Raw genomic sequence first — 26451 nt, 5'->3', positions numbered from 1 at the left:
AATGGTATGTTTTCATGGCATACTATGCAATACAGAAGTCATAATATGCTATATGAAAGCCCTTTATCTAACTAGCCATAATCCTGGAAATGGAGAGCTAAGACTTTGTTAAATCAAACAGCAAATTTGGTGAGTACGAATTGAAATTTGGAGGTTTGAATCACAACACAGTCGAGAGTCTGGGCATTCATTTATTTTTTTTACAAAGAGTGAACAACCAGCTGGAATGAACACTTCAGGTTCTGCCCACTGTCCTTGTGTAGTGCTTGAGCTGACACATTTTGATAAGTTCCTGTGTATCATACAGACTCATTCTGGAAGCCAGAGACCCAGATGCCACTCCCAGAGCTCACAGTGCAGCAGCAGTACCTTTTATTCTGAGGTTATTTGGATGTTTAGACAGAGTCTCATTGTAACCCAGGATGACACTCAACTTACTCTATAGACAAGCTTACCTTAAGTTCTAATACTCTTACCTCTATCCACTAAATTTTGAGATTATTGGGAAGGAACCACCACATCTAGAAAGTAGGAGTGCCTTTGATATGACAGTATATCCACATCTGGTCTCATATGCATGGGATTGCAGCACAAATAGAGCCATGTATCTTGTTGGAGTTGGTTGGCTGGACAATTAGGCCAAAAGATCCCCAGTGCATGTCTAAACAGTGTTTCTGAGCTTTATAGTTTAAAGAGCCTCTTTGCTGTTCATACTGAAACTAAGCATAAGGAAACATTAAAAAATAATTTCAAAACTTCATCCTTTAATAAAGAGGAAGTTTGAAGCCAAGCTAGACAATTTAATGGCACCTGTATCAATCATAAGGTGAGGCTCTTTGTGACACTCTACACTGGAAGAGGAAAACAAAGGAAGCACAAAGCATACAGACTTTTAAAAGTGACATGGAAAGAGGTTCAGACTCAGGTGAGTTCTCTTGCATACATTTTAAACTTATATTTTCTTCTCCTTTTAACAGCCTACAGCAGGGTTTCTAAATGAAACCTTGGTGGTCACCAAAAATACTTAGTATGTTAACAAACCTTAAGAGTTCCAAGGCTTGCCTCTGAGACACAGATTCCTTTCATCTGGGCTTTTCTAAGAATCTGTACTTTTAGAGAAGGCAATCTGTGCACCTTTCCTTGAATAGAACAGATATAAATGTTTTCCTTGCTGAAAGAAATGGAGGGATTTGTTTGACTCTAAGCTGCTGTATAAGTTCTTATTATTTTTGATGGCTGGATAACTTAGAACTATGTTTCACAATCTAAATTATCTCATGGTCTGAAAATTAAATTCACTCCCATAGAGTTGAGATAAGTTATGGGGATGGTGAGGAGGAGGGAATAACAGGAAAAAAAAAATGGACACCAAACTCCTTAAACATGTTAACATAAATAACAACTTCATTTAAAGAATATAGCAATTTTCTTTGTGCCAAATATAAGTGACCATGACCCAAACATGGAGTCAAGTTATCTTGAAAGACCTAGTGTACTGGGGACAAGTAGACCAGGCTGACCTCAAATTCACTGTATTACTGTAGGTGGCCTTAAGCTCTTAATTCTCCTGCCTCTGCCTCTGGAATGATGGGGTTACAAGAATTCACCAACACATCAAGCTTTAACATGAACTTTTACAGTAACAGAACAAGAGAAAGTCATAAGTTAAGGTCTTGACTAAATATATGGCTGTGTCCTCAGGTAGGCAAGCTACAGCAGGACATAGGGATTTCCTGTATAGGTCTGACTGAGATCGTGTGGCCTTCTTAGCAATAGTGCAGGTAGGGGTTGCTATATTACCTCAAATACATAAGCTGATAGAAAATGGCTATAACAAGACTATATCTCTCCACAACCACAAAACCCTAATAAGCTAAGGACAAAGAGTCTTCAGGCTCCAATACACAAAGAACTTCTGTTCATAGATGCTATTCAGGGAAGTTTGGAATGTTCCATCCTTTACCTTGGAATCCCAAGTTTTCCTAATACAGAACAGGATAGCCTCCAAATTTTTCAAAAAAAAAAAAAATGGAGTGGTTTTGGGGTTTTGTGATATTATTTGTTCAATATCATTTTTGTTTCTAATTTGTTGAGAGCTTATATTGATAATGGATGTTACACCAGGTTCCACAAGTTGTCCTCTGACCTCCAAATGCATATCATGGCAAATATATGATGCATACACTCATAAACACAAATAAATAAATAAATGTAATAAATATTTTAAATGCATTATTGAACTTGACCCAACTTATATTTTAGGAAGAATATTTTTGTTGAGGTAAATATGTAGCACAGCTAGAAGAACATTTACCTCGTGTGGACAAAGTTCTAGATTTAGTCTCCAATACTACATAAACCTGCTGTGATGGCACAGACCTTGACTCTTAGTAGTCTCAAAGTAGAGCCAAAAAGATCAGAAGTTCAAGAGCCTTGACTATATAATGAGTTTGAGGCCAGCCTGGAGAACTTTTGTTTGTATGTTCATGAAGAATATTAGTCTGTAGTTTTGGTTTATTGTACATTTTTTTATTTTGGTATTGTGGATATACTTGCTTCATAAAGCAAGCTGAAGAGGGATCTATCTTCTATTTCAGATATTTATGTAAGATTGATATTACTTCTTCCTCAAATATTTAAAAAAATATCCGAATGCTAAGCTCTGTCTCACCTGTAGGGAACAGCACTTCAAATATCAATTCAGTTCTTTCAGATATTACTAGCATGTTTGTGGTTCAAAGACAACCTTTTGAGTTGGATATATGGGCAAAACATGGGACTTTCTATCTTTATTCCTTCTGTTATTTATACCTCTCACTTTCCAGTAGTTTTAGTTGCCCTAAATCTGCCTATCTGGTTCTTCAAAACAGAAAACAACAAACACAAAAAAACGCCACAATATTTGTATAGCTTATTTTATATCTTCAGTTGCATCCATTTTCCAGAAAATGACTTAATGCCATTTTTCTTTATGGAGGAATAAAACTTCCTTGTGTTATGCCTTGGTTATTGTTTGGTTGCTATGAAGAAACTATGATGGAAGCAACTCTTATAAAAGAAAGCATTTAATTGGGAACCTGTTTTAACAGTTTTAGAGTTAGTCCATGATCATGATGGTGGAAGTAGACAGGCATGATGTTAGAGTAATAGCTGAGAGTTTTACATTCTGATTCACAGGTAGCAGTCGGGGGTGGAGGGCAGAGAAAGAGAGAGACTGGGCCCGACTTGTGCTTTTGAAGACTCAAATCCTACTCCTAGTGACACACCTCTTAATATTTCCCAAACTCTTCCACTAAGTGGTGGCTGAGCATTCAAATATCTGAGCCTACAAGGTCATTTTCATTCAAACCACCACATTACACAAGTCTCATTTTCTTGATCAGTTTATCAGTTGACAGATGATCTTTGGCTGATACTGAATAGTGTTAGAAGAAACAGAGGTGCAGGTATCTCCGTGTTGTATGGACTTAGAGACCTTTAGGCAGATACCCAGGGGCGGGTCATGTGGTAGTTCTATTTTTAGTTTTTTAAGGAACATTTATAATGATTTCCATAGTGCTATACCGCTTTGCATCCCACCAGCAGTGAATAAAGGTTCCTTTTCCCCACACCTCACCACCATTTGTTGTTTTTATAATGATAGGCACTCTGACTTGGGGAATGAAATATTAATGTGGTTTTAATTTGCTTTTCTCCAGTCCCTAAAGATGTTAAATATTCTTTGTGATTTGAGCCATTTGTACTTCATCTTTTGAGAACTGTCTTTTCATTTCATTAGCCTATTTATTGATTGAGTTGTTCGGATTTTTAGTATTTAGTTCTTAAAAGTTCCTTATATATTCTACTACTAATTTTCTGTCAAATATATAACTAGCAAAAGATTTTTTTTCTCTCATTCTAGGCCATCTCTTCATCTGATTGTTTCTTTTGCTATGAAGAAGCTTTTTAATTCCGTGCAATCCCATTTGTCTATTTCTTATATTATTTTCTGAGCTACTGGAGTCCTTTTCTGAAAGGGCTCCTATGCCAAATCTGAACTGTTTTCTCTGTTTTCCTCTATCATTCTCAAAGTTCAGGTCTTACTCCACTTTAAACTGTTTTTTGAAATCCAGTTAATTTTCTACATGTAGAGAACCATTTTTTCCCAGCAAAATTTGTTGAAAGGGCTGACCTTTTTCCAATGTCTGTTTTGACATTTTTGTCAAGAATCTGAATGGTAGCTATAGCTGTGTGTGTTCTTTATCTATTCCATTGATCTACCTGTCTTTTAGCCACAATCATGCTGTTTTATTATGACACAATACACTTTTTAAATTAAAAAAAAAATAGATATCTCTGGCTGACCTCAAACTTATGATCTTCCCACTTTAGTCCCAGGGTAACCAAACTATAGGCATGTACTACCATGCCCAGCTTATTTCAATTTTAATATTTGAAAAGCTCAGGCTATTTCTCTATTTATCTTCCTCAAAATACAAGAATGAGGTGTTTGAACTGCAATCTTAGCTGCTCCGGATTCCTGGTTTTATAATCCTGAGAAAGTGTTTTCACCAGGCTGAGCATTCTCCTACCCTATGAAATAGAGGTAGGTATATTTTACAAACAGTTGCAGAAGCACAGGGAGCTGTTATGTTATATAGGCACAGTGCCCCTCCCCCTGCACACACAGCCTGTAATGAGAACTCACCTTTCCGGCCCAGATAGCTGCTGCTTCAAGTTTTCATTCTCCTCCTCATACAGCCCAGCAGCTTCAATGACCTATAGCAATGAAAATTACAGCCCTTCCAGTCTTTTCCTCATCCTTCTCATCTCACTACAGAAACACTCAGTTACTCAAGGAAGTTGAATATGTTTTGCTCACTACAGTTTTCTTAGTTGCATTCCTCCATCGCTGCTCCAGACACTTGCTTGTCTCTATAAGACCTGTAAACTACATTCTCAACTGAAAAAGTTTTCTGCCATGAGAGTTAATCCTATGTGTTAGCAAGAATTTGGCCTTCCAGAATTTTCATCTGTAGCCTTGGAATTATTTTTGCTTTAGTCTTTTTCAGGCTATCCTAAGAAAGAGAAAAAAATTTTAATCGAAGTCTGCTGTCAAGATCTATGCAGTTTATAAAGAGAAAATAAGAGAGAATAAGGAAAGTGAAATAAGAAGAAAGAGAGGGGAGGAAGAAAGACATAGAAGATAGATAGGACAGTCTTTATTCATTTACTGAATAATTGTGTGAATGACACTGAATAAATGCTCCCTAGCCACTTACTGAATAACCAAATGAATGAATCTGGGAACAGGAGCCCACTTTTATCTCAAGTATTTCACTCCAGTTCTACTTCTCTTCTCCTACATCTGCTCTGAACCTGCGCTCTCTTAAGCCTTCTCAGCTGCCAGTCTACCAGGAAAATTGGGCCTGTGACAAAATGTAAATCAATGCTATGTGTCCTTGGTCAAGAAAATCTTTCTTCAGGAAAGAAAAAAGTTGCTTAATAACTTTATGTAGTGGACAAATTCTCAGTCTTGTTATATAAATGGCTCACCAATGGAATCTAGCCCACGGACCTTATTTTTTTTTTTTTTTTTTGTAAAATGAATCATAATGATCTCTATTCTAACTATATGGTTTTAAACCCAACATGTTTATCATTTCAGGTCCTCTCAGTATCCATGCCACCTGGGTCCAGATGGAATCCTCTACAGCCTTTGAGAATACCACCTTTTATGATTATGATGATGATAGGAGTTCTCTGTGTGAGAATGCCATTCACTTTGCCGAATTCTCCATAGTTCTCCTGTACTCTCTGGTATTTCTCCTCAGCCTGGTGGGCAACAGCCTGGTTTTGTGGGTCTTGGTGAAGTATGAGAATCTAGAGTCACTCACCAATATCTTCATCCTTAACCTGTGTCTCTCAGACCTGATGTTTTCCTGCCTGCTGCCTGTGTGGATCTCAGAACAACTTTGGGGTTTGTGGCTAGGTGACTTCCTCTGCAAGCTCCTCAACCTGATCTTCAACATCAGCCTCTACAGCAGCATATTCATCCTCACCATCATGACCATCCACCGCTACCTGTCTGTAGTGAGCCCCATCTCTACTCTGGGTATCCATACCATCCGCTGCCGTATGCTGGTGATCACCTCTGTGTGGGCAGCCAGCATCCTGTCCTCCATCCCTGAAGCTATCTCCCGCAAAGATATTTCCAAATCATGTCAGTATTCTGAACTTAATGGGTTCGTGGCCTCAGTCTACCAGCACAACATCATCTTCCTCCTTTCCATGGGTATCATCCTGTTCTGTTATATACAGATTCTCAGAACCTTGTTTCGCTCAAGGTCCAGACAGAGGCACCGGACAGTCAGGCTCATCTTCACCATTGTAGTAGCATACTTCCTCAGCTGGGCTCCCTACAACCTCATCCTCTTTCTGCAGACACTCCTGAAAACTAAAGTCATCCAGGAGAACTGTGAGATCAGCCAGCAGCTGGTCATTGCTATTCCCATCTGTCGCAGCTTGGCCTTCTCCCACTGCTGCTTCAACCCAGTGCTTTATGTCTTTGTTGGGGTCAAGTTCCGAAGCCACCTAAAAAGTCTTCTCCAGCAGGTATGGTTGTGCCAGCAGAAGACACCCAGCCTTGTCCCATCCCCTTATTCCCCTGGTATCTTTACATATGAGGGCCCGTCTTTCTACTGAGAGGAGAGAATGGACACATGGAGGTGACTATGGAAGTTGGAGGAAGGCAAGGAAAAGTGGCTCAGGAACAAGAACTGCAGAAAACACAACAGTGGAGATGCCAGGGGCATGGAGGAAAGACATGACACCTGTGAGAAAGTGGCTTCTAGCTGGGCAATGAAAAGCAACACTTCCTGGACGTGGTTCATCATTCATTCCCTTACTTAGACATAGATTGCATATCAGTGATTGGTTAGAAGATCCTAAATGGAAGAATTTCCAGACTTTGGGAGGGCTTGGAGTTCAAAGTATGTGCAAATTGTGCAATGAGGTTACTGGCACATAGGGTTGTCCTAAATGATTTTTTTTTCTTTTTGGTTGTGGCTGATTCTGTGCTTCTTAGCAGCTACTGAAGAAAACTTTGGGACAAGAATAATCATATCCTCAAATAAGAACAGTCATGATAAAGTCTAGACCGTAAAATCCCACTAAACTGAAGATAGTTCTGTATTCTGGAAACAGCTGCTAACACATAAACTAGCTTTTAAATATTTAGCCCATAATTGAAGAAATGAATGCAATATGTGTTACTGTCTGCATTAAGTAATTATTTGGACAATACAAAGATGAATAAGATATTGTTGCTAACTTTCAGGTGACACCATCCATCCATGAAGGTCCAGATAAGCAAAGTCCACTTTACAAGGGCATGCAGGTTGAAGATTCCTCTATCATTTCATCTCTTCCAGATTGAGAGAAAGACAACTTCTTGCCATCTGCATGATAATACCAGCTTTCCCCTTTTAACCATTTTCCAAAGTTGATTTCTCCTCAAGTACTCCATTCCCTTTCTCTAAGCTCCCAGAGTCAGATCCTGTGGATTCTGCTTTTCCAGCAGCTAACTTATTCTCATGATCACACACCCATGACTTCATCTCTATAATGGTCATTATTTCAGTATTTTCCTTTTCCTCCTCCTCCTCCTTCTCTGTTCCATCTTTCTCCTCTAGGAAGCTTCCTGCTTGGGATTTTTCTTTGGTTTACAGCTTCTCTGCCTGGAGTTTTTCTTTGAAGCTTTAATAAAATTGTCCTTAAGCTTCCTTCTGAGTCACTTCTTAAATTCTTAAGAACCCCAAGAGAGGACCCAGATTTCCCTGGTAGTATAAGATGACTCCACCAGAATGCCCAGAATTTCAGGGACTAGTATTACTGTCAGAGCAGCTTAGACTGTCAGAGACAGAACTCAGATATTGTCCTTTCAACCAAAAATAAATAAATACAATCATGTAACATATTTTAAAGAATTAATGAAAAATAAAAATTAAGCCAAAAAATAGCTATGGTTTACCAGGAAGTAGTAACTTTCAAGGGGAAATAGAGATGGCTCAGCAGTTAAGAGCACTGACTACTCTTCCAGAGGGCCCAGGTTCAGTTCCCAAAACCCATATAGTGGCTCACAACCATTCTTAACTCCACCTCCAAGGGAATCCATTGCCCTCTTCTGCCCTCCTTTCCTTTGTAGACAAAGCTGAGCATTTTCATGTATCTGACATTGTGTTAGGTAGAGATGTCTTAGGAAATTTCCACTCCATCCTAGTTTACAGTTCTGACCAGGTAAGCTTGGAATTCCTTTACCTCTCCAAGCCTCAATCTTCTCATCTTTGAAGTATAGAAATGAATCCTACCTACAAGCACAGATTTGTGCTGAGTTTTAAACATAATGTTATTAAGGTTTTTGGTTGGAGTATGACATATTAGGTTCTTGATATATACAATCATCGGATGCACAACATTTTGGTCAATGTTGTACCACGTATGACTGTGGTCCCTTAAGACTAAATCATCCAGTGATGTCAGAGCCATCTTAATTTGTCCAACTATATTCCAGATTGCCTATGAAACTCTTAAAATACGCCATTGCCCTTAAATAACTCACGATTGTTGGAGGCCTATCTTCTACTTCTCTGTAAATTTACTTGGGGTCTAATTTCATACAAGGGTGTATGAAACAACAACAACCCATCCTTAACAACCCAAAGCTGTTCAGACTGTGGTTAGAATAAGTTTTCTTAGCTCACTATGTTGATAATTCTTCATTTCTGGTGTCATCCTCTTCTACTTCTCCCTTTTTTGTTTCATTATTAACAGAAAAGAGAATCATTTCTGTTCAGAAGGCTCCTTTTTATCTACATCCACAAACTGCCAACTCTATCAAGTTAATATGTTGTTTCATATACCTCTAATGTAAAACATGTCATTAACTAAGAAATCTATTTTTCTTTTTGTATGAATTTATCCTGAAAACCTGGAGTGCTGAGGTCTGGCAGATCCCACTAGTTAGCTAAGTCCTATAAAGCAGACAGGCATTTCTAGCTAAAATGTTGAAAAAGCAGAGTGAGGAGAAGCCAGCTATAGCTAAGGAATGGAACCTAGTTAGGGATGATGTTCTTATGTTCCTCTTCTTTAGCATGTTCATTAATACTGGTCTTGGAATGCAGTTCTATTGCATCAGGCTTCAGGGTGCTTTGCAATACAGCAACAAGCAAACAGGGGTCTTAGGAAGCTAAGCATGGTAGGTAGTTTATTACACATAATTTCAAAAACTGTTTTTATGTCTCTGTTAACGAGGGGAATAAAAATGGAGAATTTAGGATAGGCAATACATAGTGGGTTCAATAAATAAAAATAGCACAAAAGTACTAATAAGATTTTTATATTGTTTTGGGGATTTTTTTAATCAGGTACATTATATTTACAGTTTAAAGCCAATCAGCCACATTGCAAGTGCTTAACAACAGTAGCCAATAACACTAGATCAGGAGTGCAAACAGACGACTTCAGGTTCTTCTCCGAGTAGGCAAAGCCTGTTCAGGTTTCCCGAAAGGAACGTCATTTCGTGGAGCATGCCGGGAGCCGTAGTTGATGTTGCACCCGATGGGAGTTGTAGGCCACTTGCGGAGCATGCCGGTAGTCGTAGTCCGCGCGCAGTCTCGGCGTACTGTGCCCTTCATGGCCGCCGGCACTGCGCTTGCCCACTCTTCCGCTCGGCCTTAGAAAGTTTCGTTTCTGCCCAGCGGTGGACCACTGAGCGTGTAAGTGCCGCGGGCGGCCGGAGAGACATCGGGGACTCTGGGACTGTTCTGGACCCCGGCGCGGAGGCTTCTCGGGGGCGTGGGTCCTCACCTGTTGCTGAGGCTGTCCCCTCCCACTCAGGGCGCCCGCTGCCGAGAGAGAACCCCCTGTCGAGAGGGATTGGCTTCAGTACCCAGGCTGTCTGTGGGGTGTGCTAGAAAGACCCTCCCGAGCCGGCAGAGGGGCCACCCTGTGGAACCTCATGGTGAAGTCGCTCTGTGAGGCGGAGTTTCGGCAGTACTCCAGAAGCCCTAGCCACAGGAGCCAAAACGTAAAGTTCTCGCGGGCATTGGGGCCTCATCCTCTGGAAGCCAAGACCTCCTCTTTGCAAGACTCCTGATTCCCTTTCGATCCAGGAAGGACAGTTTGTTCCTTTCTGTGACCTCGCTGATTTTACCCACTGCTTTTGTGCTTAAGTACATCCAGGTAGCTCTGGTGAATTTCTGGAAACACCTGTAGGACAACTTAGTGTATCTGGTTAGCTAGACTGCGAGCTCCTGCTGACACCCAGGCTTGAGTTGGGTATGAGGGGCGGAGTGACATCCTATTTTCATAAAAGAAGAGAACATGTGGTTGACACTTAAGCCGCATAGCTTCCTTTAATGCGCTTAACAATTCTTTGTGTCACTCTTGAATGTTCCCACTGCTGTCTCCTGCAGAAAAACAGCACTTGTTGATATTGTCTGTGTTGATCAGTCTCTGTCCTTCTGCTTGTCTGACTTACCACAGCGCTTTCATTTCTAGACAGAGAAATGGGTCAGGGGCTTTTAGGGGCAGAGGATCAGGACTTAATCTACTTAAAGCCTCTCTCAGCAGTGGTGGTCTGAAGCAAGGTTAATTCTTCTGCCATCTGCCTGCTGCTGTTGCTGGGTGGGGAGAAGGGTGTTGAGCTACAGGTTTCTGCTTTTAGTGTTGCAACCTTCTGGATCCAATGGCTAACCCCTGACCCTCTCAGTCTATGACAACCAGTTCTGCTGTGTTGAAATTCAGAATACTAGTTATGGGCCAGGATTGTTATCCTAGAAATCAGTTCAATGTTGATTGACAGCCTTCTTTTACTGAGAGGAGCTGAAAAGCTTTAGGAAACAGGATTTATCTGCTGTTGTTTAGTGTTCAACTCTGGGTCCCACTTTTTGAAAATTGTTTATTTTATTAAGAAAATGGATAAAATATACAGAGTCCTGCAGTGCCGTGTGTGTGTGTGTGTGTGTGTGTGTGTGTGTGTGTGTGTGTTTAACCCAGTCCTTTGGTGTGAGACAAAAGATACCACTTGTTATAGCAAGATCATCAATAACATCTGGTGGCCTTGACCAACGTTGGTCCTTGAGGCTGGAGACCTGCTGCTTCCAGAACACAGAGTACTCAAGAAATGTCCATGCCTAGTCCTGGCTTCAATTTACAGGGAAGGGTTGGCTGACAGGTCATCTTTGATTTCTGGTGATTCCAAAAACAAGATATTAATAACTCAAGACTGGAGTATATCAGCATGAGCTAGAGGAAGTGTGCTGACTACCTATGATCTCATGGGGTGAACCACTAGTAGAACTCAAGAGATAGGAGCCAACATCACTCACTACAAGCATCCCCGGGCAGCAGAAAGGGTCATTACTAGGGTCCGGAACCACAGAGGTATCTGTAAGCAGAGAGGCCAGTTGTCTGTGGCCATGTTGACATCTGATCACTTAGGTGGCTGTTATGTTCCTGCTTCTCTCAAGCAGCATTTGAACCTCAATTTGAGCAGTTATTGTGGGATAGAAAAGCACTTTCTACTTTGTAGTTTGTTGTTGTTTATGAATCACTAGAATTAACTAAAGTGTCTGTACCATCCTAGGATCATAGCTCCTGCTATGCTCATTTGGGCAAGAGGAATAGTGTCATTCATTCTCTGACATTGGCACTACTAAATTAGCCTGGTGTTTATAGTGGCCACTGGTGGTCCTTTTTGTTCATAAGGCTTTCTGGCATTTGAACAGCACCAAGGGCCCATTTTCATTGGTCCAGGTTGCAGTTGCAGGTTGCAGTACATTGTGGTTCAGATAAAAAGTATAGGAAAATCTGTGGTTTGAGTACTATACTGTGGCCTGGTGATTGGTTTCAGTACCTATGGACTGGTCTAGTGGTTGGTTTCAGTACCTATGGACTGGTCTAGTGGTTGGTTTTAGTACCTATGGACCAGCCTAGCCAACCAGTAACCTGAGATACTGCACCTTTGGCCTGAGGCAGGACATCACATTCAGGATTTCTTAGCATCCAAAAAACTTGGACCAAAAGAGCCATCCAAGCAAACTTTTCATATACTTGGAAGTAGGCCATGAGCAGAATTCCCAGAGAGATTCTGTGTAACCTGGACAGCTGAACCAGAGATGGTCAGTTGAAATGAAATTGTGAAGAATTTGCTGAAGCTGAAGCTATAGCCCTGGATGGTTTTTGTTTGTTTGTTTTGCTTGTTTGTTTCAGGACAACCGGAGACTTGGTCAGGAACATGGAGAAGCTACTTTCTTAGCCAAAGTTAGCTATTGAGAATACCTGTTCTTCCCCTTCTACTTTCTCCAACCACAATTCTTAACCCATATGTGAAGGAAGATAAACGTTCACCTCCCCTACATTGTACCCAGAAAACAAATTAGAAAATGTTCATATAACTTTAAGTGAGCTAAATGTACATTGAGTCTCATCTAACCATGCCATGATTCTCATCACATTATTTGTTGAATAATAAAGTTCACACAAGTGGTCTAAAAGTCTGAGCAGAGTACAAATTGACAGAACTCACCTATACCCAATAAGGGAAAGTGTCTTGCCCATTGCCCCTAACTCAACTTGAGCTACCCTGTATAGTAGGAAATTTAAAGGTGTTAACTTTTTCTAACCTGCTAACTCCCAAACAGTGGGACAGAGACCCTGCCTCATAGTGAACTCCCTTCTATTCCTTTCTGGGACCCCTCGCTTCCTCTCTCCTCTGCCCAGTCATTGGCTGTTCAGCTTTTTATTTAGCTAATCAGAGATAATTGAGGAGCATTCTTTAGACAGCATTGATACAGGAGATTCCTCAATACTCATTACAAAGCCTTTGTCTGGGAACTGTAACCAGATCTGGAGCATAGAAATCAGCATCTGAATACATAGTGCATAAGACCCTCCTCTAACAACCCTGAATCTTGGCTTTATTTTTTTTCCTACCTTGCTTCTTCTCGGGGGCACACCAGACTCCAGACTCTAGACACCACCTCACTCCATTTGCCTAGATGATATTGTCAGATCCACACATCAGGGAATGGAAAATGGTTTTGATTGCCTGTTAGGCCACCACAACAAAATTCTACAAATTAGGCTTAAGCAACAGAAACTTATTTTCCCACAGCTCTGAAGTTCTAAATAAAGTCTTGGCAGGTTCATTTGCACTTTATCAGTAATTCACATATCTGTAATATTTTGTGTGTTCACAATTCCCCTTACAGAAACACAAACCATATTGGATCAGGACCTATCATCAAAACTTCATTTAATCTCAGATCTCTTTCTACTAAAGACCCTGTCTTCAAATACAGTTGTGTTCTTAGATATGGAGGTTAGGGCTTCAGCCTAAGACCAGGTAGTAAACATAGCACTGCCTCTACTAGAAGGTTAGGTTACTGGGGGCTGGTGGTGGGTATACTGGTTATTGTTCTGGATCGAGTGAAAATTTCTGAGGAAGACTTCCATAGAGAAAAAACTGTGATACACACTTCTTTTTGTCCAAAATAGTACCAGAAAGACTAGAGGAAGGTTTGGGAGCATGAGGCAGAGCTCAGTCTTGATAAAGAGCATAGAACATTGAAATCTGGAGCCAGCGCCTTGGCTTCTCTAGGGTGGGCAAGGCGAACACAGCTAAGAAAGTATTAGTGGACAGTCCTGTCACTCCAGAAAATGGGACCTTATGTCCCAAACTAAGATGTGAAACAACAGGTCTTTTAGAAATCCTCTGAGCACTCAGAACACTGGGTCTGTTTATGCATGCTAGGGTAGAGGGCATATTCCTCATCCATCCCTGAATTGTTACTCCACTCGCTCTTGGAATAGTGCTTCTGTAAGAGTCACACAATAAGGACAATGTAATCTCCACACTTACATGTTTTTTTAATGCACGTAATTTGTACTCAACAAAGAAACATCTTAATATTAAAGAAACTTTTCCAATTTTTTTTAATTATTTGGGGGATTTTATAATTACAGCATTTCTTCCTTCCCTTTCCTCCCTCCAAACTCTCTCCTATACTCTCTTTCCTCTCTTTCATGAGAGGAAATTCATGGCCTCTTCTTTCATTAATTGTTGTTACATGGCATATATGTTTCTAAATATAACCTGCTCAGAATGAATGTTTTTAGAGCTGACTATTGGTATTGAGTAACCAGTTGGTGTGCTCTTTCCTAAAGAATCTATTTTTCTCATTCGTAAGTATTCTCTAGTTGCCTGTAGTTCTTTGTGTAGAGTTGAGGCCTCATGGCCTTTTCCATGCCCACTTTGACATGTTTTTGTTGTCCTTGTTCAGCTCACGTTTAGACAGACATGTTGGTAAAACTATTAGTGTAGTTTCTACATGACTAGGAGACATAGTCTCACAGCAAACTCCCGGATCCCCTGCCTTTTTGTTGTAGAAAATAAAAAAGGCTATAAATGTTTACTGTTAATCCATAGATTATTATGGCAGTTATCATTTAACTGCTACCATATCAATAAAAGACACAGACAAAAAAAAAAAGACACAGACACCTGATAGATTTTTAATAAGCCTTATTTCACCTGGGACTAGGCATATATTAACCCTCTAAACTACCTCATTATCAACTAATGCCACATCCACGCCATTTGCTCTAATCATTCTTATCTGAGCCACTTCCCATCCAAAATAATATAAATACCTACACATGCTTTCCAGCTGGGCTGCTTCTCTCCAGCCACGCTAGTCCTCAGAGTAAATTCCTCCTGACCACATGGTTCTTCTTTATGCTAACCCATGGTGGTCTGCCTTCCTCTCCCCTCCTCTACTTATCTCTCTTGTCTCCTTGCTCTTTCCGCTCCCATGATTCTCTTGTCCTCCAAGTCCTTGAACCTTAGCTCTGCTTACCTCACTTCTGCCCTGCTCAGGTATAGTTATTTTTATTTAGCCAATCAGGGATTACTTGGAGGCAAGGTTACCCAGCATCACTTCATAGAACAGTAATAAGCTCAGGTAGGTTGGGGGAAACAATTAACACCTGAATATAAAAACACTCAGCACCAGACCATGTGGTGACACCTCTTTCAACCTTTCCACTCCCTCTTCTGCAGTGTACCCTGAGCCAGGAATTGTTTTGTAGATATAGCCATTGGGACTGGGGTCTGCAACTTTGCATTTTGATTGGTTGTGGTTTTCTGTGGTGGTCTCCATCTGTTATTAAAAAAATAATAAGTTTTCTTGATGAGGGGTGAAGACTACACTTATCTGTAAGAATAAGGACAAATGTTTAGATTGTTGAAACCCATGTTTCCACTATTTGATTTTTATTATTTGCTTTTTTGGCTTATTTTAGTTCCTCAAGGTTTTGTTTGGTTTATGTACTGAGGATCTATATTCTGTCTCATTCTCTCTCTTCTCTCTCTTTTTTTCAAGACAGGGTTTCCCTGTGTAGTCTTGGTTATCTTGGACTTTCTTTGTAAACCAGGCTGACCTCAAACTCATAGCAATCCACCTGCCTCTGCATCCCAGAGTACTGGGATTACAGGTATGCACCACCACACTATTCTCATTCTTTTGGCAAGTAACTTACTGAGGATTCTTCATATACCTGAACTGATGCTGGGAAAATATGAATAGTAATGGAGTTATAGAACAAGTGGGAAGAACAATTAAAGGATAAAGTACTGTAATATAAATAGTTCCAAGAGCCATAGGAGACTGTGAGAATGCAACAAAAGTTTAGAATACTGGGCAGAGGACATTTTGTTTTCATCAAAGTACTTATCAGGCCTCAAGTGATTTTTTGCCTAAGTTTATTGAAGACATGTCTGTTTTTCCCAGTATGCTAAGTTCCTTAAAAGCCAAGCTCCCCACCGCCAGTGTTCACAGTTGTGACACCCCTATCCTGAATGAGATATTTTTCCTTCATAATGGTGCCAAAAGCACCTCTTGTCTGCCTATCAGCTTGTTAGCACCAGAGACTACCTGAGCTTCATCAAGGTGGTACTTAGTGACTGTTGTAGTTGGATGTGAAATATTCTCCCAAAGTCTCATGTGTTTGAACTCCTAGCTCCTAGTTGGCAGGGCTGCTAGGGAAGGTTGTGAATCCTTTGAGAGGTTGAGCTTCTCTGGAGGAAGTAGATTACCTGAGACAGGACTTGAGGTACCCCATGTCATGTTCACTTTGCTTTCTAAATGCTGGCTGGCCAGCCTTCAGGTTATGCCGCTGTGTCTTTCTTGCTATGATGGAATATATCTGTTTAAACTGTAAGCCAGAAAAAAAGTCCTCCGTAAGTTGGTTTTGTCAGATGTTTCCTAGTGGCAATGAGGAAAGTAACTATGAAGGATTGTGTCATATTCTACTAAAGACTCAGATCTTAAATTATAGTAAGCTACACTAACCCATTGTCATTCTGGTTCGGCAAAGACCCTGAAGATGCCTTTGTCATCTGCCATTTCCTCACTTGGATGGGATATGTCTTTGTTGTGGGTTAGTCCATTCTTCATTGTTGAGGTAGTTGTTCAGAACTCATGCATCACCCATTCCTCCTAAATGTTTTCTCTGGGCTTTCCAACAGTGAAACTAAGGCATAGACATGTAGCCTTTTCCTTGGAGCCACTGTCTATTTTCTTTAAAAGACATCTGGATTCTCTCAAGTGCAGGGCAACTGTCCTGTGCTCAGATCTTTCTGACCCTGTGCTAGATCCAAGGGCCAAATTGTGGCTGGTTTTGTTTATACACTAGGGAAATGACTAAGAAATTTATAGTTGGTGACAAGGAGAAGGCAAGAGAAGGTTCAAAGCAGTGTCATAAATCCTCATTCTGTTAAAAAGATGCTTTCAAGAGGGAAGGTTCAGAAGAGATGATCTGGGCATGCAGCTGGGAAATATTTTAATTATAGGTCCAAGGAGTTGGGTCACCTAATGAGCCTTTTCTCATATGTACTGAAATGCTTGCCCTTGTGCTGGGCTCTGGAAACCCCTATAAAGTACCATAGTCATTTAATACAATTCTAGTGAAGGTGGCCTTCCTGCTCACCAACACTTTTCATATTCAAGCCAGTGGGACCTCTTGGTCTTCAAAACTACAAATACCAATCAAAGGCACTCATCTCTGTTGTTTGCAATGAGATATATACTGCTGGATATGTTGAACCAGGTCAAGGCTGTTTAGTCTTCCAAAAAGACCTTCTGATTTTTGACTCATGTATTTCTTTTGACCAAGGCGCAATTTACAATTGTTTCACTTTGGGACTAGGGAGGAATCCAACTATACCCTGTTCTCTCTGGGTCAGTTCTTAGTTGTCTTAGGAAAGCATGCCAAGGTTGACTTCCACACTCCAGCTACCTCTCCTTATGATTCCTCTTGGTGTGGCTCCTAGGACACTGTGTTGTTCATGTCTGAGCCAATTATGTAGGCAGTATTGTGAGTACTATGGTGTAAATAAGCTTTAGGCTGAGTGCCTTTGTTTCTTCGTTTGGAACTGATATACTGTATGTGCTGTATATAGCATGTAGGGCATCTGGGCAGAGTTAATTTGGATATCAGAAAACGTCCTTCACCTCTAAAAGAATACCTTGGCTATGACAAGATGCTCAGTACTTGGTCCTAGGCAATAATAGTATTTTTTTTTTTAAATCAATGTGTTCAGTCTCTTTTCTTCTTTGCCAGAAAGTTGGATGGCTTAAGACATTTTGATAAGCTTAAACATAACTTTGAGTTGTTGGCAAGAAAGACTATAACTACATTTATGGAAGCTCTAGGATTTTGTGAATTAGGGGAGTAGTCCACTCAAGAGTTGTAGATGGCAAGATAGACTTTATCATTCTAGAAGTTGTATAGCAGCACAAGGAGGAAGTTGACCATGATGTGGAGATTCAGAGTGTCCCCTTTTGTGTCTTTTCTTGTTAATAATGCCCTAAATCAAGGTTACAGTACTCAGAGTCCATGGACACAGTGTCCCTCAGATGGCCATGTTCTCCTTGGGGAGCTTTAATATTCTTCCTGTGACGTGACTGTTGTCTGTGTGGTTTTTTGTTTTTTTGTTTGTTTTTTAAGCTCACAGACCAGTGGTTCTCAACCTGTGGGTCATCATCACCACAGGGGTTATATGTCAGATATTTTGCATAGCAGATATTTATATCATGATTCATAACATTAGCAAAATTACAATTATGAATTAGGAATGAAATAATTTTATGGTTGGGCTCACCACAACAAGAACTGTATTAAAGCAATGGTTCTTAACCTATGGGTTGTGACTCCTTGGGGAGCAGTCAAATGACCCTTTCACAGGGCTCAGCAAACACCATTGGAAAACACAGATATTGGAGAAACAGTCTCACGAAAGACCCCTGTGTTCTGATATATTTAGTCCTTGTGGAGCTCCTGTCCTCTCCAGATCTTACTAACTCCCCCTTCTTTCATATGATTCCCTGCACTCTGCCGAAGGTTTGGTTATGAGTCTTAATATCTGCTTTGATATACTGCTAGGTAGAGTCTTTCAGAGGCCCTCTGTGGTAGGCTCCTGTCCTGTTACTTGTTTTCTCGTACATCCAGTGTCCATCCCATTTGTCTTTCTAAGTGAGGATTGATCATCTTACTGTGGGTCCTCTTTCTTGTTTATCTTCTTTAGGTGTATAGATTTCTCCAACCAAGGACCATGTATGGATATAACCTAGAACCCTTGCTCAGATATAGCCCATGATAGCTCAGTATCCAAGTGGGTTCTCTAAGGGAAACAGGGGCTATTTCTGACTTGAACTCAATACCTAGCTCTTCGACACCCCCTACCCCCCGAGGAAGGAGCAGCCCTGCTAGGCCACAGAAGAGGACATTGCAGCCAGTCCTGAGGAAACCTGATAAGCTAGGGTCAGATGGAAGGGGAGGAGGGCCTCCCCTATCAGTGGACTTGGAAAGGGGCAGGGAGGAGCTGAGGAAGGGACGGTGGAATTGGGAGGGAATAAGGGAGGGGGCTACGGCTGGGATACAAAGTAAATAACCTGTGATTAATAAAAAAAAAAAAAAAAGAAAAGAAAACACAGATATTTACGTTACAATTTATAGCAGTAGCAAAATTACAGCTATGAAGTAGCAACAAAAATAATGTTATGGTTGGGAGTCATCACCACAACATGAGGAACTGTATTAAAGGGTCACAGATTAGGAAGGTTGAGAACCACTGTCATAGACTCTGGAAAATCAGTATGTGAAATCGGTGACGGGAAACAGCTCACCTTGTAACCTGGGAACTTGATACCAGCCAAGTACAACCAAAGTCAGGTCTCACAGTGAGTGCCATAGACATGCTGTTGTGCCATAAGCAATGGGTAGCAACTCTCAAGCACCACAAAGTTTTGTTGTTTGTTTAAAACAGGGTCTTACCTATGAAGCCCTGGCTGGCCTGGAACTTGCTAGGTAAACAGGCTGGACTGTAACTCACAGAGACACACCTGTTTCTGCCTCTTGAATGCTGGGATTAAAGGTGTGCACTACCACATCCAGCTCAGCCACAAAATCTTATATTAACCCATTTTTGTCTGTGTCCATCTCCTTGTGCCAAAACCTTGGTTTTATTGGCATACTAATAAGGCTAGACTTCAATTAGCTAGAATCCAGGAAATTCAGTGGGTTGTATGATACACACATGGTCTCATTCCCAGCCTGGATGTTAGTCACAGTCAGTTGTTCCTTCCTCCTTCTCAAGCTTTCCTTTCCCAGAAATATGCACCTCAGCCTCATTGCAGCCCCTATGTTGCCTGAGCATGCAGCCATGGGCTTCATGGAATAAGTGTGCAGTCGTCTTCCTTTATGATTACATCTGGAAGCCACATGCGCTGGGTTGGCAACAGTGGAATGAGTAATGCAGGAAAGCTGTAGCCTTCATGTTCACTATATTCTATCTGGCCTCACCTGCCTCTTTTCAGTTCTGGCAACTGGGTGGTTATTACAGAGAATCTATCATTCTCTGCTTTCAGCATTCATAGGTAAATTACCCCTTTGTGAGCTCCCGTTACATTTAAAAAATTACCACACTGCTGCTTTGAGGGAAGATGCAATTCAAAGTTAGGTGTGGTTTTTTTATGACTATTGGGGTTTATGGGTTTTTTTCCCCTGTTGTTTGTTTTTGTTTAGGGTTTTTGTTTTTTTCAGTATTGGGGCTTGAATCCCTGGCATTCATTGAGCATCTTGTGTAAGCACTACCAGTAGGGCTACATTCCCAGACCTTTGGTTTTTGTTTTGAGATAGAGTCTTGCTCTATACCCTAGCTGTTTATATAGAACAGGCTAGCTTTGAACGTATAGCAATCCTCTTGTTTCAGCCTCCCAACTGCCAGGATTATGAGTGTATACTACAAAGTCCAGCTCATTATGTGAATTTTGACAAATGCCACCATAAATAAGACATGGAAGACAGTTGTTCTATTTCTTCTACTACTACTACTTCTACTTCTACTATGCCCTTTTGCAGTTATACCCATCTGTTCCCCCCCCCCCATTTTCTATAACAAGTATTCTGATTTCTCTTCCAACGTTTTGCCTTTGGAAAAACATTGTATTAACATAAGCAAAAAAGTATATAGCCTTTCCAGGAGCATCTCAAGACAACACCTTGAAGGCTCAGTGCCTGGCTGAATATTTCTATGACTTATTCCTCTTTATTGCCAAGTACCTGGGAATTGTTATCTATAGCTCTGTAAGGGTCGCGTGTACTCTATCTGGATACCAGATGGTGGTTTTTTTGTTTGGTTGGTTGGTTGGGTTTTTTGTTGTTCTCCTTGGTAGATAGCTTTACTATAAATAGGGTTACTGTTGCTATGATGAAATACTCTGACCAAAAGCCACTTGCAGAGGAAAGGGTTTATCTGTCTTATATTATAGTCCATTACTGAAGGAAGTAATGGCAGGAACTCAAACAGGGCGGGAAGCTAGAGGCAGGAGCTGTTGCAGAGGCCATAGAGGGATACTGCTTATTGGCTTGCTTGCTCTTCATTGCTTCCTCAGTCTATTTTCTTATAGAACAAGGACCCCAGCCCATAGGTGGCCCTATCCACTGTGACTGGGGCCTCTCACATTAATCACTAATTAAGAAAATATCCTCACACTTGCTTATAGACTAACCTTACAGAGGCATTTTCTCAATTGAGGTTCCCTCCTCTCAGATGACTATAGCTGTGTTAGGCTGACCTAAAAGTGGCCAGTACAATTGACCCCTTGTCAGCTTGACACACAAACACATCACTGTTAAGCCACAACTTTTCCTTTCTTGTTTATCCCCAAGATCACACATTAATGTCAACATCATAAAACATTTTATAAACTTAAAAAGTTCAACGGTCTTACAAATTCCAATACTTTAAAAGTTCAATATCTTTAAAAAAATAAATCTTAATTCTGTCAATTGCAGAATAAAAATAAAAAATAAGTTAAATACTTTCTTACTTTAAAAGAGAAAAGCCAAGTTCACAGTTAAAATCTGAATAAAGCAAAATCAAACTCCAACTCAGTAAATAACTCAGTGTCCAAGGTCTGGAATCTAGTCATGCTCTCCAAAGGTCTTGAGTCACTTCTCTACTCACTCCAGCACACATAGCTTGTCTCCTAAGCTCAGGCAGGCTCCATTCCAAGGCTGTTGCTGTTCTTGGAGTCATCCCATTGAAATGGAATATCTAAAATACTGGATATGCAGCTGAGCTGCACTTTCACCAATATCCACTCTTGACCTCTCTTGACAGGGACTTCATAAAGCCTCAGCTAACTGTCCATGGCCCCTTCATTTCTTCAAGCCCAGTGCCACCTGGGTGACTCTTAGGCTACTAAATTCAGTGCCAGCATGAGGTAGGACCTTGGCCACCCCCGGAATGCAGCTTCTGTGTGCTGACCACAAGGAAATGCTTTCCAGAGGATTTCACCTTTATGATGCTGATCTCTTAATCCTAGCTGATTCTTCAGCCTCAGCTGACCAGCATCCATTGTCCCAGCAAAGCAAAGGTTTCACTGTAGTGTTTCTTGATCAACTTATCCCTTAATAATCACAGCCAAATCTTCAGCTCCAGCTGACTTTATCCAAAGTAGCAAACAGTATCAGAGTCTTTTAGGGACTGTCACCAGGCCTCCATCATCAGCATTGCTCTCAACAGTTTTATCTTCTGTATTGGGCTTCTACAGAACAGCCATTCAGCTCTCAGCATTTCTAGTCCAAAGTCTTTCCACAGTCTTCTCCAAAATAGCATGGACACAACAATAAGTCCACTCCAGGTACTAGTTTCTGTCTTAATTAAGATTAGTGTTGCTGCAATGAAACACCATGACCAAAAGAAACCTGGGGAGAAAAGGATTTATTTGGCTTATTCCTCCACATCACTGTTCATCATTAAAGAATTTAGGACAGGAATTCAGTCAGATCAGGAACCTGCATCATTTCCTAATAATGCAGAGGCAATGGAGAAGCACTGTGTACTGGCTTGTTCCTCTTGTCTTGCTCACCTGTTTTCTTATAGAACCCAGGAGTAGCTCAAGGATAGCCCCTCCCACAGTGGGCTGGGCCATTTCACTAATTAACATCAGTCATTAATTAAATGCACTACAAGCTGGCCTACAGCCTTACCTTATAGAAACATTTTCTCACTCGAGACCCCTTCCTCTCAGATGACTCTAGCTTGTGTCAAATTGTCATGAAACTAGGGACCACAATAGCTCAGCTTTGGCAAAGCTAGACTGTGCTTTGTGATCCTCTCTGTCTACACAAAGGGTAATGATGATCATGTAGATCATGACACAGAGTCACCCCGACTCACCTAGAGGGACTGTCCTACATAGATTTAATATGTTTGTTTTGTCAGTTTGACACAAGCCAGGGTTATCTGGGTAGAGGAAACTACAATAGGGAAAAATGTCTGTATAGCACTGGTTTAGGGACAAATTATGGGGGTATTTTCTTGATGAATGATATGGTAAGAGCCCAGCCTACTGTGGGCAGTGACACCCTTGGGAAGGTGGTCCTGGGTTGAAAAAGAAAGAAGGCTAAGCAAGCTTTGAGGAGCAAGCTAGTAAGCAGTGTGCCTTCATGACCTCTCCTTTAGTTCCTGCCTCCAGGTTTCCATCTAAAGTTCTTACCCTTACTTCCTTTCATGATAGACTACAACAGTACAAGCTGAAATAAACTTTTTCTTCTTGGAGTTGCTTTTGGTCATGGTGTTTTATCACAGTAATAGAAAACAAACTAAGACAGAACCTGTCGGTTTGGGCTTTGTCTGAAGAAGTAGGCTCCAGCCCTCTCTACAGCTATGACTGGTCCCTGCCTGGTCTCTGTGTTCAGTGTGTGACCTGGGAGAAACGCTGGGATGGGAAACAGGATTCTCATAAACCACTGCTGTCCCAAATCTATTATCCTAATGAGTGGTACCAATAGTTGTTGGGGGCCTTTATAAGGGAGTGGTTAGTAGGACTGGTCTAGCTGAGTGCCCAGCTCTTCCTTCCTTGGCCTGAGAAGCCCTCTGTGTTTCCATTGAGTCACAACTGTGCTGGCTTGTGAGATAAAAATAGACCTTAGGCATCTGTTCAGTGTCAAGCCTATGCTGACCTGCCCAGTCAGTGGAATAATTATAAATATCTGGAGTTGCTTATAGCTTAGCGCCATTTCCTTACCAGGGCTTCTTTGCCCCACCTCCTGAAACCAGAAGGAAGCCGTAGCAGTGAATGAGTAGGAGCTAGCCCATGTTAGACAGACTCAAGGTGACATATTATGGTGAACTGCTAAACTTCAAGGTAGTTGCTAGGAGCCAGTGGAAGTGTTAAGTCATTTTCTGTAGTGGTGATTATGTCATATTAAGAGTTCAGCAGGATTTACTGGGAAAACCCCAGGTTTGAAATCACATAGAACAATAATCCAAGCCAATTCTACCATGGACTATAGGCCTTAGGTTACAAAGCATCAGATTTTTCTTTGTAAATAGGAAAGAAGACTGTGAAAAGTAAGTGTTCTGTGTAAAATATGTACCAGAGCCCTGGGAATTCTCTCAGTAATGTGGCTCCTACTCTCCTCCTTGCAGCAGACAATGTACCTTCACAAAGACTACCTAGGGGGCAAAGTAAAGCTTCCTCAAGACCTTGCTATCCACATGGTCAGAACTCTCTTCCAGGTGCTCACTTTGTTGTTGCTCTTCAAACACTACTATGTCCTTAAATGACATTAACAGCTGCCAACTGTAGACTCTCCAACTGGAGAAAACCGTGACTGAGCTTAAAATAGTACCTTGTCCCTTGGCTGGTGGGAGGGCTGTGCAGGCCCCTGGGTGACAAGTCAGGGAGTGTTTTCACCCTCAGACTTAGGCAAACATAGGGTAGAAGAGGCTCAAAACCCTGACAGTGGAGGAGCCACCTTCTATTAAGCAGGCCAGGCTGTCTCTGTCAGAAGTCCTAGGATACACATCCCCTGCCCTTTGCCCCATCCCCACCCTCACCCCACAAACACTGCCTGGCTAGAAGTTTCTGACTGCTCCTTAGAAAGAAATATGAGAAAAATGGCTCTGAATAGATCTGGTCTTCAGAGTTTAGAGATGTCAGAATCTGAGATAAGCATGCCTGACCTCTGGATGTGGTACGGGAGCCATTGGAGACCTTTCTGAGGATGAAATATGAGGCAGTTCTGTCCCAAGAGACAGGATGAGCAGCTCAAAAAGAACCAGCTGTGATCTTAAGTTAATCTTGCTTCTTTTTAAAACTATGTTTTAGTTAGTTTAGGTAGTTTAATTGCTACGACAAAGATTGTAACCAAAAGCAACTTGGGAAGAAAAGTTTATTTTATCTTAAAACTCTCCAGTCACACTTTATTACTGAGGAAAACCAGGCAGGAACCTTGGAGACAGGATATGGAGAGTGCTGCTGACTTGTTCCTCAGGACGTGTTCAGCCTACTTTCTTTCACCATCCAGGCCCACCTGCCCAGGAGTAGCACCAGCCAGGGTGGGCTGAGCCTTCCCACATCAATCATGAATTAAGAAAATACCCAAGAGACTTGTCCACAGGGTAGTCTTAAGAGGCATTTTCTCATTGTATACTTGAACATAGTTTGGATATATGCCTAAAAGTAGTATAGTTGGATTTTGAGGAAGCTCTATTCCTCATCGTCTGAGAAAGTACCAGATTGATTTCCAAAATGGTTGTACAAGTTTACATTCCCACCGATCCCCTTTCTCCACATCCTTTCCAGCATGCATTGTCTCTTGAGTTTTTTATCTTAGCCATTCTGATAGGTGTAAGGTAAAATCTCAGGGTTGTTTTGATTTGCATTTCCGTGGTAACTAAGGACATAGAGCATTTCTTTAAGTGTTTCTCTGCCATTCGATATTCCTCTATTGAGAATTCTCTGTTTAGCTCTGTACCCCATTTTTTTAATAGGATTACTTGATTTGTTGCTGTTTAACGCTTGAGTTCTTTATATATTCTGGATATTAGCCCTCTGTCAAGGACATTTGTTCAACCATGTTCATAGTAGCTTTATTTGTAATAGCCAGAAGCTGGAAACAACCCAGATGTCCCTCAACTGAGGAATGGATACAGAAATTGTGGTACATTTACGTAATGGAATACTACTCAGCAATTAAAAACAAGGAAATCATGAAATTTGCAGGCAAATGGTGGAAACTAGAAAAGATCATTCTGAGTGAGGTGTCCCACAAGCAGAAAGACACACATGGTATATACTCACTTATAAGTGGATATTAGACATATAATATAGGATAGACATACTAAAATCTGTACACGTAAAGAAGCTAAGCAAGAAGGAGGACCCTGGGTAAGATCCTCAATCCTCATTCAGAAAGGCAAACAGGATGGACATCAGAAGAGGGAGAAAACAGGGAACAGGATAGGAGCCTATCACAGAGAGCCTCTGAAAGTCTCTTCCCTGCAGGGTATTAAAGCAGATGCTGAGACTCATAGCCAAACTTTGGGCAGAGTGCAGGGAATGTTATGAAAGAAGGGAAAGATAGAAAGGCCTGGAGGGGACAGGAGCTCCACAAGGAGAGCAACAGAACCAAAAAATCTGGACACAGGGGTCTTTTCTGATACTGATACTCCAACCAAGGACCATGCACCCCTGCACAGATGTTACCTATGGCAGCTCAGTCTCCAACTGAGTTCCCTAATAAGGGGAACAGGGACTGTCTCTGGCATGAACTCTGTGTCTGGTTCTTTGAACACCTCCCCCTGAGGGAGTGGCAGCCTTACCAGGCCACAGAGGAAAACAATGCAGCCAGTCCTGATAAGACCTGATAGGCAAAGGTAAGATGGAAGGGGAGGAGGACCTCTCCTATCAGTGGACTTAGGGAGGGGCATGGGAGGAGATGAGAGAGGGCAGGATTGGGAGGGGATGGGGGGGTTACAGCTGGGATACAAAGTGAATAAATTGAAATAGATAGATAGATAGATAGATAGATAGATAGATAGATAGATAGATA

General features: G+C 41.3%; 2 protein-coding genes across 3 annotated transcripts in view; both read left to right on the top strand.

The window, feature by feature from the left end:
- Positions 1 to 882: 882 nt before the first annotated feature.
- On the top strand, positions 883 to 7123 carry Xcr1 (X-C motif chemokine receptor 1). Its single transcript, XM_055601798.1, has 2 exons — positions 883 to 925; positions 5648 to 7123. The coding sequence occupies exons 1-2, from the start codon at positions 904 to 906 to the stop codon at positions 6682 to 6684; spliced, it is 1059 nt and encodes a 352-aa protein (XP_055457773.1). The 5' UTR covers positions 883 to 903; the 3' UTR covers positions 6685 to 7123.
- A 2516-nt stretch (positions 7124 to 9639) lies between these two features.
- The window catches only part of Fyco1 (FYVE and coiled-coil domain autophagy adaptor 1), a 73254-nt gene continuing 56442 nt past the window's right edge, over positions 9640 to 26451 (top strand). The window contains exon 1 of one of the 2 annotated variants that reach the window (XM_055601636.1): positions 9640 to 9755. The gene's annotated coding sequence lies outside the window, so the exon portion shown is untranslated. The remainder of the gene's footprint in view (positions 9756 to 26451) is intronic. The other variant, XM_055601635.1, reaches the window with a different exon arrangement.

Source organism: Psammomys obesus, unplaced genomic scaffold (assembly GCF_907164565.1).
Source record: "Psammomys obesus unplaced genomic scaffold, mPsaObe1.curated_primary_1811, whole genome shotgun sequence".
Taxonomy (NCBI): Eukaryota; Metazoa; Chordata; class Mammalia; order Rodentia; family Muridae; genus Psammomys; species Psammomys obesus.
The sequence above is the reverse complement of the archived record's forward strand: the minus strand, read 5'-3'. Positions and strand labels throughout refer to the sequence as shown.